This window comes from Chiloscyllium plagiosum, unplaced genomic scaffold (genome assembly GCF_037043375.1).
Source record: "Chiloscyllium plagiosum isolate Xiang-an unplaced genomic scaffold, Cpla_swu_hap1 HiC_scaffold_4, whole genome shotgun sequence".
Classification (NCBI taxonomy): Eukaryota; Metazoa; Chordata; class Chondrichthyes; order Orectolobiformes; family Hemiscylliidae; genus Chiloscyllium; species Chiloscyllium plagiosum.
This window is the reverse complement of record NW_028270142.1, coordinates 131,815,509-131,830,278: the sequence shown is the minus strand read 5'-3', so window position 1 is coordinate 131,830,278 and position 14,770 is coordinate 131,815,509. Positions and strand designations below refer to the sequence as shown.

The window sequence follows — 14,770 nt, the reverse complement described above, 5'->3', positions numbered from 1 at the left end:
GCAAGTCCTTATCTGTTCTGAGTCATGCTCAGCTGACCTCTTGGTTCACAAACCTCAGAACTTAACTCTTTCCCTGCTTGCTTATATCCTATACACATTCTCAGAAGCAGAATGATTGATTTCACAAGGAAACTGGATGGATATTTGAGGAAAATAAACCAAAGGTGACAAGAATTGAGAGAGGCTATGGAACTGACTGCTCTTCTTAAGAGCCAGCACAGACCTGGTTCACTAAGTGACTTCCTGAATGCCACAATGACCTTTGACTCTATGCTGGATCATTTCACTTGAATTGCCAAACCTCCCATTATGAAAATCTTCAGTTCTCAAGTTTTGTTGTATGGATGTTAAGAATTTCAAGCTGGATGGCATGGAAACTTTCATCACAAACTTGCGATTTCAGCAAGAAACCTGAATAACTAAAATTTATCACCTGGTTGATTTTAACACAGTTAAATTAACTTTTATCTCTGTCAGACAGCAAAATATTTTAATATAAATCTAAAGAGCCACCAATTTTATTAAGTAAGTCAAAATGAAGTCAAAAGATAATCTTCCTGCGAACAAAGAAACATGGGAAAAGGTACAGGCAATCCTCAAGCCTGTCCCACCATTCAATTATATCACAGTTGATCAACATTCTAACACCATCCAGATGTCTTGGTTTCATACTTCAATGATTGCTACATTTTTGTTTCAATCTCAGTTTTGACATATCTGATAAAAGATCACTGACACAGGAAGTCAACTCTGTCTTTCTCGAACATAAATGATCAGATATGCTGAGTACTTGCAGAAATTTTGGTTCTTCTATTAGATATTTAGTGCTTTCCACTATTAAACTCTTAACAACAGTGCTCCGTTTTCATGCATATTTCAATTCAAATTATGGTAAAAGCAACAGTTATCATTCCAAGTGCACACTTTTGAAAAACTCAAAGGCAAACTGAATGTGTTGTGCCATTAATGGGATGTGAGCACCTGTCACAGGCTGGGCCAACATTTATAATGCATTGCTACTGATGCTCAAGAGGTGGTAGTGAGAAACCTCTTGAACTGATGGCATTCATGTGCAAGAGGTACTCCTATGGAGCTGCTAAAGAGAGATTTCCTAGAAACTGACAGGGTGATGAATACTGTTCAGATAGTCAGGATGGTATACAACTTGCAGGGAAATTTGTAGGAGGTGCTACTCCCATGCATCTGTCACCATCGATCTTCTGAAGTATGAGGTTTAGAAGAAGCTTTTACAAAATGGTGCAGGCAAACTGTAGGTAATCCATACATAGCCAGGGTACAGCAATGGTAGAGGGAGCCCATGTCTAAAATAGTGGATGGGTACCAATCAAGTGGGCTGCTTTGCCCTGCATGGAACTTAACGTCAATGTTGCTGGAACCGAAAACATATGGACCAATGGCGAGAAATTCACGCTTCTCCTGACTTATGCCTTGCACTTGGAGGATAGGTATTGATAAATACTGAAAGTTTCCAACTGCAGAACATTCAGCCTCTGACCTCCACTTACAGCCACGGTTTCTCTGACTGAAACCAGATAAGTTTGCCCCAAAAGAATTATTCTTCAGGCAATGTGTGGGAGCTATTCTCACAGCTGCTCAGGAGAGATTGCCATGTCACGATGGCACACAACTTGGAGGTGAACTTCCCAGTGATGTGTTAGTCGTTTTAAGTAAATCAAGGATCCACTAAAAACAGTGGTATCTGCTTGTTTAAAATGTTTAAGCATAATGATTATGCAACAGGAATGCATTGGCAGTGATGTCACCAATTTGCAAAAGATGTGTTGAGTTATATGTCAATTATTTTGAAAAGCCTGTGCTAATTTGAATACAGTGACATTGAGGAAATTTTTGCATTTATTCTGTTGAAGGATGTTACGGACTAAGCCAGACCACTAGAAACATTAAGTAGGTAGCCCAGACTATAACTATATGTGTATAGTGGATATTCCTGGAGTAAATTAGCTGGGTCGACTGCCAAGTTTTAAACGAACAAAACAGCTTACTCCTGTTTCTTGTTTCTTATAGTATTACCATTGTGATTGACTGCTAACTGCATTCTGAAATGGATGAACAAGTCATTCAGTTGGACAAAATGTTAGAAAGGGGGAAAAGGAATTAAAATAGGTGGACAACCTGGCATCAACATAGGCACTGGAAATAAAAACAGCAAAAAATAACTGCCAGCCCTGCAAATTCTCCTTAACAATATTTAAGGGTTAGTATCAAAATTGGAAGAGCTGCCTGTCTCATCAAGCAAATCCCTGGGGTCCTCAAAATTGACTCCAGACAACATGAAATCTCACAGCATCAAGTCACACCACCTGCTGATTACCAAGCACCACCACTCCTTCAGCTGATATATCGATGCTCCTTTCCTCCACATTGACCAACACTTGAAAAGACACTATGCATGGCACGGTGCAGAATGTACTCTAAGTAGGAGACTGCAGTGTCCAGCACCAAGAAAGGCACCCAGCTAGACTGGGCTTGTGGGAAGTAGTGAGGGAACAAAAAGGCAAAAACATATTTGACCTTATCCTTACCAACTTGCTTGCCGTAGCTGCACCTATTCATGACTGTACTGGTAAGAGTGACCATCACTCAGCCCCTGCGAAGACAAAGCCCCATCTTCACAATGAGAATACTTTACATCATGTTGTGTGGCACAATTACCATGCTAAATGGGACAGAGTTCAAAGAGAGCTAGCAACTCAAGTCGAGACACAGATGAAACACTGTGGGCCTTCACAGTAGCAGAATCGTACTCTGCTACAATCTTCAACCTTATGGCCCAGCACATCCCCACTATACCATTACCAACAAGCCAGAGAATCAATCCTGGTTCAATTATGTATGAGTGGCATGCCAGGAACAGCACCAAGCATACTGAAAATTAGGTGTTAGGTTGATGAAGACACAAAGCAGGACTACCTATGTGTCAAACAGCATAAACAGCAAGTGATAGACAGAGCTAAATAATCCCACATGAATACATCAGATATAAGCTCTGTAGTCCTGCCACATGCAGTCATGAATGGTGGTGGATAATTAAACAACTCACTGGAGAAGGTAGCTCCAGAAATATCTTCAATCTCAATGATGGAAGAGCCCAACACATCAGTGGAAAAGATGAGGCTGAAGCACTTGCAGCAATCTTCAGCCACAAGTGCTGAGCGGATGATCCATCTTGGCCTCCTCCAGTGGTCCCCAACATCACAGACACCAGTCTTCAGTCAATTCGATTCACTCCATGTGATATCAAGAAATGGTTGGAGACACTGGATACTGCAAAGGCTATGGGCCCTGACAACATTTCAGCAATAGTACTGAAGGACTTGCACTCAGAACTTATCATACCCCTAAGAGAAGCTGTTCCAGTACAAATGCTTGGCAATGACCATCTCCAATAAAAGATGACTGAATCACTACCTTTGACATTCAGTAATATTGCCATTACTAGATCTCCCACTAACTACATGTCAGGATTACCATCTACCCATGTAAATACTGTGGCTATGATAGCAGGTCAGAGGCTAGAAATCCTGTAGAAAATAACTCACCTCCTGGCTCCTCTGTCCATTAGCAATAAGGCACAAACCAGGAATGTAATGGAATACTCACTTGCCTGGATGAGTTCAATTTCAACACCACTCAATAAGTTTGACACTATCCAGCACAAAATGATTGGCACCACATCCACTCCCTCTAGTGCAGCAACCTGTACCATCTGCACTACAGATATTAAATAGAATCTTCCAAATGCACAAACACTACTATCCAGAAGGACAAGGGCAACAGATACTTGGTATACCACTAAGGCTGAAATTACTTAGTGTCACATTAAAAATATCCAAGTCGAACCCCTTGCAAAAAGTTAGATGATCTCCAGCAACTCTGCCTGCAAAATTATTAAAAGCCAGATACTTGCTATTTTAGTACAGTATTCATTACTATTTACAGTTTAAGTCATAGGAACATAATCATACATTTATGAACACTGCCACACTCAGCACATAGATATGAATCTCAAGTTACAAGCACTCGGTTGCATGCATGCAATATTAATCAACAAATGCACTCATTGTATTGTGTACACTAAACCAACAACACGTTTCCAACTAATTCTAATGAGAAATAGTTTTCAGTGAAACATTTGTTAAAACTAATAAGTTGATCTTAGATTTAGTTGAATCCCACCTAACTTTCTCATTATTCTTACCAGAAACAGTAACCGTTGTTCCAGGATCAATAATCCCACTGTTAGGTCGTACACAGTACCGGCGTGGTGCTGTGGTCTTCACTTTGAAGCATACTTTCCTATCTGCTGGATTTTTCAATTTGAGGTTTGTAGTCACGACATCTGTAAATGGACCTGCATAGAGAGATTTTTAAAAGTCCATTTAAAAAGGACAAACTTGTCTATTCAAACGTTTGTAAACAAGCAATTTCAATTCTGTATAACTACGGATACGTCTTCAACAAATTCACATTTTCAACTAGAGCCAATTTATCAGAAAGACAGGGCAGAGTTTTAATTTTAGAATTGGAGAATCTCAGAATCGTGCAATTGGTACAGCTTAAGACTCAGCCATTTTTCTCATCCTGGAGGAGCAATTGCCTTCTCTCAATGCTTCTTCCCTTCCTTTACAGATAATAATCCAATTGCTTCTTAATGCCTTAACTGAATATGCCCCAACTACACTCAGGCTATGCAATCCACCCACTGCATTGAAAAAGATTTTCGTCAGGTCTCCATTGCTTCTTGTGTCAAATATCTTAAATCATAGACCTGTATCATTTCTGAAAAGAAGCATGTTCATGAAGCTTTTCATCTTGCACTATCAGACAAACCCAAGAATGGTAAATTTCAAACAATAACAATCTAAACTACAGGAGATGGTGCCGATTGGTTTGCAAATTGACTGTAATTGGCCAAGACATTGCCATGGATTAAGCAATAGAGAATTATTGACTCTCAAACTTTTAGCAATTCAGAAGAAGTACACAGGTTTGAGTATATCTCTTTGGTTTGCAGAGAACAGGCATCTGTAAATGAATGTATGCCACTACAACAGATGTAACTAAGTCACCACATGCTCAACAGACAAATTAGTGTTACTGTGACTGTTAATGCACAGCATTTTTCAAGTCTTATTTAATTACACAAATCAGATCTAACACCAGATATTAAAAAAAATTCCAGGCACGTGTGCATTGCTGGTTAGGCCAGCAGTTTGTGTCCATCCCAATCGCACTGGAGATGACTACTGTGAAGTGCTATCTTAAATTGCTGCAGTGCTTGGGGTAGAGGGTCTCCTTCAGTACAGTCCAATGCTACCATTACAACCAACCAAAAGAAGACGCTACTCAATTCAACAAGATAATCATTGCAACACAAGACTTACATAGCTAGCACTGTACCAACACCAACATTTGTAGACATTATTCAATTTTGTGATAAATTGACTTATACCAGGGGAACATGCTACTGGTGGAAAATACCACTCACAAAACCAAATGCCTAGCTGTATCACAAAACATCCTACTTCACCTGATTTTGAGACAGTTTTTGCTATTCCACAATAACTAGGGTTTGACCAAACACTTTTAAAAAATAGTAACCTCAAGCCCGTGTGAGAATTTGCACAACAGACAACCAACAATGATATGACCAAGATAGTTTTTTCCTTACAATATAGCCATGTCACTTAAGGACCAAATACTAGAATTACTGTTGTTAGGAGCAATGCAAGTTGATAATTTAAATAAATGGAGATAACACATCAGCTCAAGATGAAAATCAAGTTAAATTTCCATAAAGTGTACAGATGGTAATAATAATAGGAGGATCAACATTTTAATTATTGATTAGTTGGTAACTAGAATTTAGCACCTGGTTTGTCAGAATCTAGATTTAAAATAGCTGGGTAAAAATCTGAAATTGAACCACAACCATCATAAAGATGCATATATTGGTCAACTACTGAGGTCAGACTGGGTGATAGTAGGCAATTTTCCCCATCATTGTATGAAACAAAAACCCCAAATTACATTAATACAAGTAGCTGGAAAAATTCAACAGGTCTGGCAGCATCTGTGGAAAGAAAGCAAAATTAATATTTCAGGTCCAATGACACTTCAGAACTATTCATCCTAAATTACATTGCTTAAATACCATACTATATAATTTCCATTTTCCAGCAAACATTGAATTATCAGCAGATTTATGTTACTAACAAATTTTACTAACAGATGAGGAAAGATTAAGAAGGAACAGAGAACTCCAAATGCAAAAACAATCGAGAAGCTGCAGCTCCTGCATGCCAACAAGCATACATTCAATAATTCAATGATGTTACTTGAATTCAAGAACATGAGCTCTTCTCTTAATTTGGGAATATGAACTAGTGTTCTAAATAAACTTTCCTTTAACATAATAAAACATCCTAAGGTTCTTCTCAAGAGCATTAAAATTTGAAACCAAAATATCCAACAACTTACTACAGCAGATGACCAAAATCTTAGACAACAGGTTAAGTTTTAAGATATATTTGCGAGGAGAAAAGATAGGTTGAGAGCCAGACATCTTTCAGGAGGAAATGCCAAAGCTTATGACCCCTCCATGACAACTGAAGAGCAGGAACGGTTTTGTTCAGAATGGAGGTCTAACTGTCAAACTTCCACAGTGGCCACTGTTGAATCATAGCTCACAACTGCACCTTGGGCTCTAATCGCAACCCTGGGAAGCCCTGTTGTAATGCTTGAGGAAGAATTTGAAGGGATTTAAAAACAAAGTTAAGAATTTTAAAATCCAGGCATTGCTCAAATGGGAACAAACGTAGGTCAGTGGAAATAGGGATAATAAGTGAATTTGACTTTGAAGTCAAGTTTCAACAGGAGTGGTCAAGCGTGTCAGTGTCAAATTTATGGATAGAGCAAGGTAGGAGTCCAGTTGGGAGTGTGCAGGAATATTCAACCCCAGAGGTAGCAGCATGGACGAGAACTTGAGCAGACCAGCAAAAGTAGGTTACATTTAGGCAATGTGAAGTATAGTCTGAATGTGACACAAATGTGGCAGAAGCTCAGAGACATAGAAACAAAGGAGCAGGAATAGGGATTACAGTGGTGCTGGAAAGGCACAGCAGGCCAGGCAGCATCCGAGGAGCAGGAAAATAGATGTTTCAGGCAAAAGCTCTTGATCAGGAATGAGTGAATTCCTGATGAAGAGCTTTTGCCCGAAACATCGATTCCCCTGCTCCCTGGTTGCTGCCTGACCTGCTGTGCTTTTCCAGCACCACTCTAATCTTGACTCTGATCTCCAGCATCTGCAGTCCTCACTTTTGCTAAGGGGCAGGAGGAGGCCATTTAGCCATCCCAATGAAACATAACATACATGTCACATCCCAAATGCAGCTCAAATTTGCAATAATCCAGTGAACTGAAACAAAGACATAAGCAGAAATGTATTATTTTGGAGTTTGCACAGCACACTTGAAAAAACCCTGCATATCTATTATGGCACTAAGGTAAATTTTTATAGTCTTCGAGAACCAGAGGGCTGCTTTCTGATTAGAAAAAGATGAATGGTGATGAGTTTAATCAGAGGGTTGCCAAGCCTCAGGCAAGTGGAATGTTGAGAAGGTGGGACCTTTCATGGTAACCTAAGACAGTGCATGCATTGAATCCACACTATCAGCATCATTCTGCATTACAAACATCACCCAGCCAACTAAGGGGACCTATACAAAAGCAGTTAAAAATTCAATCTTTGAATAACATATTTACACTTGCTTCACACCTCTCACACACCCACCCCAACCCGTCAGCCTCCAAGCCAAAAATAACTTCTTAAAAAATTTTAAAACTTACCTTTTAGGTGGCAGCCTCAAGCAGTCCAAAGTTGTGCAGGTCAGGTGAACTGACCATGCTAAATTGCCCATAGTGTTAGGTGCATTAGTCAGAGGGAAATGGGTCTGGGTGGGTTACTCTTCAGAGGTTCGGTGTGGACTGGTTGGGCTGAAGGGCCTGTTTCCACACTGTAGGGAATCTAATCTAATCTAGTCAGTTTAAAGGTAACTTGTTTAAATATTAAAAATCAGAAGTAATTGGCTATCGCTTATCCTGTGAATTCCAAAGGGTTTTGTGATAGAGTAGTGATGTCCCTGCCTCTGGACAAGAAAGCCACCTGCTCCAGGAGTCTCAAACATTCCTGGGCAGCTTGATCAAGAATACCTATAACGTGAATTCAATGGAATTCAATTTACAATGCAATCCCATGAATCATGGGGCACAAGAAGCCACTTAGGTTATCATGGCCCGGCCAGCTCCTTGGAAAAGCTATCCAAATAGTCCCCCTCCACTTATCTTTATCCATAGCCGAGCAATTTATTATTTTACAAATATATATAATTCACTGTTTGAAGATACTACTGAATATGCTTTCATCAGCATTTCATACAGTGCACTTCAAATCAGAACCAAGTGTCAACTAAATTCTCACCAGCTCCCTCTTTTTTTTTAATACCAATTATCTAAATCTGTACTATGTTACAGAATTACAGACATCCAGGCTCCACATTCAGCACTATTAAATCTCTCTGTGACCTTGTAAACATCCAAACAGCTGTCACCTCGGCACTGTTGTAGTCCATCTCCTTTTTACCTAAGGTCTTTATTTCCCCACACAGGTGTGCTGCCAAGAGATGGTTACAATTCTACAATTAAAAGCAATTAAAAACTTAAATATATAACACTTTTCACGTCAACAGTCATCTAAGCATTTTACAGCCACGTACGTGTAGTGACTGTTATAATGCAGGAAACACAACTAATTTGCACTCAGCAAACTTCCACAAATGTGATAAGTCATATCATCTGTTTGCTGGCCCTGTTGATTGAGAGATATTGGCCAAGACACCAGGAATAATGCAGCTGCTCTTTTTCAAAGTAGTGCTTGGGATCTTTTATACTCATGCACGCAGACTCCTGCCCTAACAGCATTACAGATGTACCTACACCAAATGGGCTCCTGCATTTCAACAGGGCAGCTCACCTCTCCTTTCAAGGGCAATTAGGAATAGGCAATGAATGCTGGCTCAATCAGTGACCCACATCCCCTAATAAACTTGGTTCAAAAACTGGCATTTCTGAGAGTGAAACACTTCCTCAATACGACACTGGGTGTCAGCCCTAAACATTATGTTCAAGCCCTAGAATCAGACTTGAACCTGGAATCCTTTCATTCAAAGCCAAAGCTTTTCATTCAGCTGGAACACAACTGACAAGTGACTTATGAGGGTTTACAAAATCTTTACTTTTGTATTTACATATTAGGCTGTACATCAAGGATTCCATCAATTTATTAGGCAATATCCTATCTTGAGCAACAACATTTTACATGTCACCATACTTAATGCCTTCTGGAAATTCAACTGTGCTACAAACTACCAGATACTCTTCTCTCATCTCTGCTTGTTACCAAATAAATTAGACAAACAGGATTTTTCTTGCATCATATTGACTCAGTTGATTGTGTTCAGCTCTTCTAAACGTCCTGTTATCTCTTCCTCAATAATACCCTGTAGCATTTTCCCAAAGGCTAATGTTAGGCTAACTGGATTCCTGCATTCTGCCTCCCGATCTACTGGAATCCTTCATAAATCCAATAAGTCCTGAGCTATTTTGATCAACGCCTCCACGAACTCTGCATCCACTTTCTTCAAAATCCTTGGAAGCCAACCAACAAGTCCTGCTGATTTGCCTGCCTTCAGTTCCAACAGTTTGCCAAATACTGTGTGCCTCGTGGTAAAGCATGTTTCAAGATTTTCTCTCTCATTATCACCTGTATAAAACTCTAGTTAGGCCACAACTGGAACAATATGCAGTTCTGGTTGCCACACGAGGGATGTGACTACACGGGAGACAGTACAGACAGGATTCACTAGTATGTCATCTGGGTTGAAACATTATAACTATGAAGAGAATTTGGAGACTCAGGTTGTTTTCTTTACAGTTGATAAGGCTGAGGGAGGGACCTGAATGAGGTGTACAAGATGTTGAGGGTCATGGTCAGGGTGGATAGGGAACAACTGTTCCCTTTAATTGTGGAGTCTATAAAATTAGGTCTTACAATTTTAAGATGAAAGGCAGGGGGTTTAGAGTGGCCATGAAGAAAACATTTTTCACCCAAAGGGTGATGGGACTGACTTGTGCTGGTAAATGAAAATACAGGTTAATGAGGAGTATTGTACTCAAAGGACGAAGTGGGATTACCAGTTGCTTGTTGGGTTCAGCAGTAACTATCACTTCATACTGCACAAATGCCAGGTTACAACTATCTCTATGAAGAGGTGATCTAACCACACACCTTGACATTCAATGGCGTTACCACTATAGAATTCTCCACTACCAACATCCTGGGGATTACTATTGACCAGAAATTCTACTGGACACGCCATATAATACTGTGGTTACAATAGCAGGTCAGACATACGACAAATAACTCCTTTCCTGATTCCCAAAACTTGCCCATTTTCTACAAGGCATAAGTCAGAAATATGACAGAATACTCCCCACTTGCTTGGATGAGTGCAGCCCCAACACTCAAAAAGCCTGACACCAATCTTAGCCAAAGCTGCCTGCTGATTGGCACCACATGCACAAACATTGTCCCCTCCATTGTGTCCCAGCTCCTGGGAATGATCAAAAGGCCTCACACAGCAGTCACAATGAAGGAAACATGCTAGAAACATTGGGTGCTTGTGATAAAGGAATGCCAATAATCTTGTTAATTTTAATTTATTTTTAAGCTGAAGACACGTCTTATTGCAATGAGAACACAGAACGTAGAACATTACAGCACAATACAGTCCCTTCGGCCCTTGATATTGCGCCAATCCGTAGAACCAATCTGAAGACCATCTAACCTACACTATTCCATTCACATCCATTTGCCGATCCAATGACCATTTAAATGCCCTTAAAGTTGGCAAGTTTACAACTGTTGCAGGCAGTGCGCTCCAGGCCCGTACTACTCTCTGAATAAAGAAACTACCTCTGACATCTGTCCTTTATCTATCACCACTCAATTTAAAGCTATGTCCCTTCGTGCTAGCCAACGTCATCCTCAGAAAAAGGCTCTCACTGTCCAACCTATCTAACCCTCTAATTATCTTGTATGTCTCAACTAAGTCACCTCGCCACCTTCCTCTCTCTAATGAAAACAGTCTCAAGTCCCTCAGACTTTTCTCATAAGGCCTTCCCTCCATACCAGGCAACATCCTAGTAAATCTCCTCCGAACCTTTTTCAAAACTTCCTCAACCTTCCGATAATGCGGTGACCAGAACTGTACGCAATACTCCAAATGTGGCTGCACCAGAGTTTTGTACAACTGCAGCATGATCTCATGGTTCCGATCTCAATCCCTCTACCAATAAAAGCTAACACACTGTATGCCTTCTCAACAACCCTATTAATCTAGGTGGCAACGTTCAAGGATCTATGCAGCTGGACACAGATCTCTCTGCTCATCTACACTACCAAGAATCTTACAATGAGCCCAGTACTCTGCATTTTTGTTACTCTTTCCAAAGTGAATCACCTCACACTTTTCCACATTAAACTCCAATTATTAGTCTAATTCAGGAATCTAAAGAATGCTTGAGATAGTTTCTTAGAGCAGCACATTCTGGAAGCGACCAAGGAAGAATCTATACCAGATTTATTATGTCATATGACAGGATTAGTGAATGGTTTCAAAGTAAAGATACCTGTTTGGGAGCAGTAACTTCAGTTGGTTCTGCTATAACGCGGTACTTCCGTTCTCATGCAATCCCGTGTGCACTAGCAGCACCGTTTAAACTAATGGGGCCAGAACATGTTATGACCAATACATGCTTTAAAAGTTTGCACTTTACGAACAGTGTCTCCAATTCATCAATCGCGTTATAGCAAATTTGTCTTAACAAAATGCATGTTATAGCAGAACATGTACAATTAAAATTTATGTCCAGTTTGAAAGAGACAAGAGTAAGTTTCAAAGCAAACCTAAATAAGGGCAACTATGCAGGCATAAAAACTGTGTAAAATAACATGAACTGGGGCATTAGGATACGTGATAAATCATTAGAGCAGCAGCAGGCACTTAAAGAGAGTGTTGCAAATACTCAAAGTACATTCGTAGTATATCTAGGAACATACTAGATAAAAATTCTATCCAGTTAACTAAAATAGTTTATGAAAGTCTCAAATATCAGGAAAAAGCACACAGTTGAGCAAAAATGAATAGGACGTCATATGACTGGTCAGAATATAAAGAACACCATACAATGACAAATAGGTTAATTAAGATCACTAAAGTAGAGGAGAGAAAGTTGGCAGAAAGACACAAATGACAGCAAGCATTTCTCCAGTATTCTAAAACGTAAAACACAAGTAAAGTGAGCACTGATCTGCAAGAGAGAGAGAATGGAGAGTTGACAGTAAATAAATTGAGGATGAAATTTATAAATATTTTGATTCAGTATTCATTGTAAATAATGCAAATAAAAAATGTCTGTCACATATTTATGAGATTGAAATTATACTGATAAGGGAAACAGTTCTGAGCAAACTGGCTGAACTGCAGGCTAGTAAGGCTCCTGATAAAGGGCTTATGCCCAAAACATCGATTCTCCTACTTCTCTGATGCTGCCTGAGTGACTGCGCTTTTCCAGCACAACACTCTCAACTCTGATCTCCAGCATCTGCGGTCCTCACTTTTTCCTAGTAAGGCTCCCAGTCCTAACTAATTTACCCAAAGGACTTAAGAGATAGCTAATGATGCAGTGGATGAACAGATGTTAATTTTCCAAAGTTCATTTAGTTATGGAAAGGTTCAATCCGATTGGCAAGTAGCTAAATAGCAATCCCTCAATCCAAGAAGGGAGGGTGGCAGAATACAGGAAATGACAGAACAATTAGCTTCATGCTTGTTATGGAGAAAGTATTAAAATTGATCATCATGGAGATAATAACTGAGCACTTGGAAAATCTCAAGGTAATCTGGAAGCTTTAGCCTGGTTTTGTGAAAGAGAAATTGTGTTTAACCCAATTTAATGGAATTCTTCAAAGGTATAATGTTAAGTTCTTTTATTCTTGAGATTCTTACACACTTGATGCAACTGCAACACACCAACTTCTGTGAACAAGCGACCAAATTTGTTAACTGGGAGAAAGTGAGGACTGCAGATGCTGGAGATCAGAGCTTAAAAATGTGTTGCTCAAAAAGCACAGCAGGTCAGGCAGTAGCAAAGGAACAGGAGAATCGACGTTTCGGGCATAAGCCCTTCTTCAGGAATGAGGAGGGTCGTGGCAAAAGCTCTCAATGAACAAAGGAAACAGTCTTTCCTTTATACAAAACTCTCAACATCACAGTTAGTACTGCCCACAAGACAACCCTCAGCCATCCTCTCAGTCACATGCCACCCAAGATACAATGCAGTCAGTGACCACCCCACCTCCAGAAACAATGTAATGCCAATCATCCCTTAATGGACAAATCTGTTGCAAACCGTTTTTTGTAACTATCAGGGAGTAGTCAAATTCCAACTATATTGTTCTTATTGAGCTCTGGATGAAAACATAAATCATCCAAGAATGGCAAGGAAATGGCCATGTAAACCTATCACATTCCACCTACAAGACAAAGACACATCACCTTGCCCCTGACGCATTCAATTTCTTGCAGGTCAGTAGAGCAATTTAACTCTTTAATATCTCAGTAACATGTACTATAGACAAATGGAAACCTGTTGATGCACTATCCAGAAGGCATTTGACAAGGTTCCTCATAAAAGTTAACTCTAAAACACAGGGGTTCGTGGCATAGAGTTAACATACTAGGATGCTTACAAGAGTGGCTAGTATAAAACATAAAATGCATAAATGGGTCTTTTTCAGATTGATGGAATGCAAATTGAGGGATCCTGCTGGGCTCTGTGCTGGGCCCTCAGCTTTCTGCAATTTAAATCAACAAAGACCTGATGGGTTTTGGAGATAACACCATGACAGATATGAAGGTATGCTGTGAAGAAGATACAAGCAAGCTGCAGATGGATATAGATCATTCAAGGTGAGTAGAAATCTGGCAACTGGAGTACAACACCATAAGATATAGCACCAGAATTAGGCCATTCAGCCAATCCAGTCTGCTCGGTCAGTCAACCATGGCTGATAAAATAATATGGAAATACAATTTGTGGGAAATGTAAAGTTGTTTATTTTGGGAGGAAGAATTTTTAAAAAGCCTAGCAGCATTATGGAGAGAGAGAGAGAGAGAGAGAGAGAGAGAGAGAGAGAGAGAGAGAGAGAGAGACAGAGAGAGTTGGGGGGGGGGGGGGGGGGAAAGGGGGGGGAGGAGGAGAGAGACAGAGAGAGGGGGAGAGACAGAGACAGAGTGTGTTCATGTTTCAATGAACATGAAACAGTACAACACAGTACATTGGCCCTCGATGTTGTGCTGAACTCTTTTCCTACTCTTAAGGTCAAACTAACCTACATACCCTTCATTTTACTAGCATCCACGTGCTTATCCAAGAATTGTTTAAAATGTCCCTAATGTATCATGCAGAGGAGATTTACCAGAATGCTGCCTGGACTGGAGGGCATGTCTTATGACGTAAGATTGAGGGGTCTAAGGTTTGTCTCGTTGGAGCAAAGAAGAATGAAAGATGATTTGATGGAGATGTTTCGAGTTCAGATCAAAACAGT

The 14,770-nt window shown here is 40.0% G+C and overlaps 1 protein-coding gene across 2 annotated transcripts in view; it reads right to left on the bottom strand.

The window, feature by feature from the left end:
- LOC122548868 (vesicle-associated membrane protein-associated protein A) overlaps positions 1-14,770 on the bottom strand; it is an 82,264-nt gene that overhangs the window by 37,970 nt on the left and 29,524 nt on the right. For both annotated transcript variants that reach the window (XM_043687757.2, XM_043687756.2), the window contains exon 2: positions 4,241-4,393. In XM_043687757.2, coding sequence (XP_043543692.1) covers positions 4,241-4,393 — 153 coding nt within the window. The remainder of the gene's footprint in view (positions 1-4,240; positions 4,394-14,770) is intronic.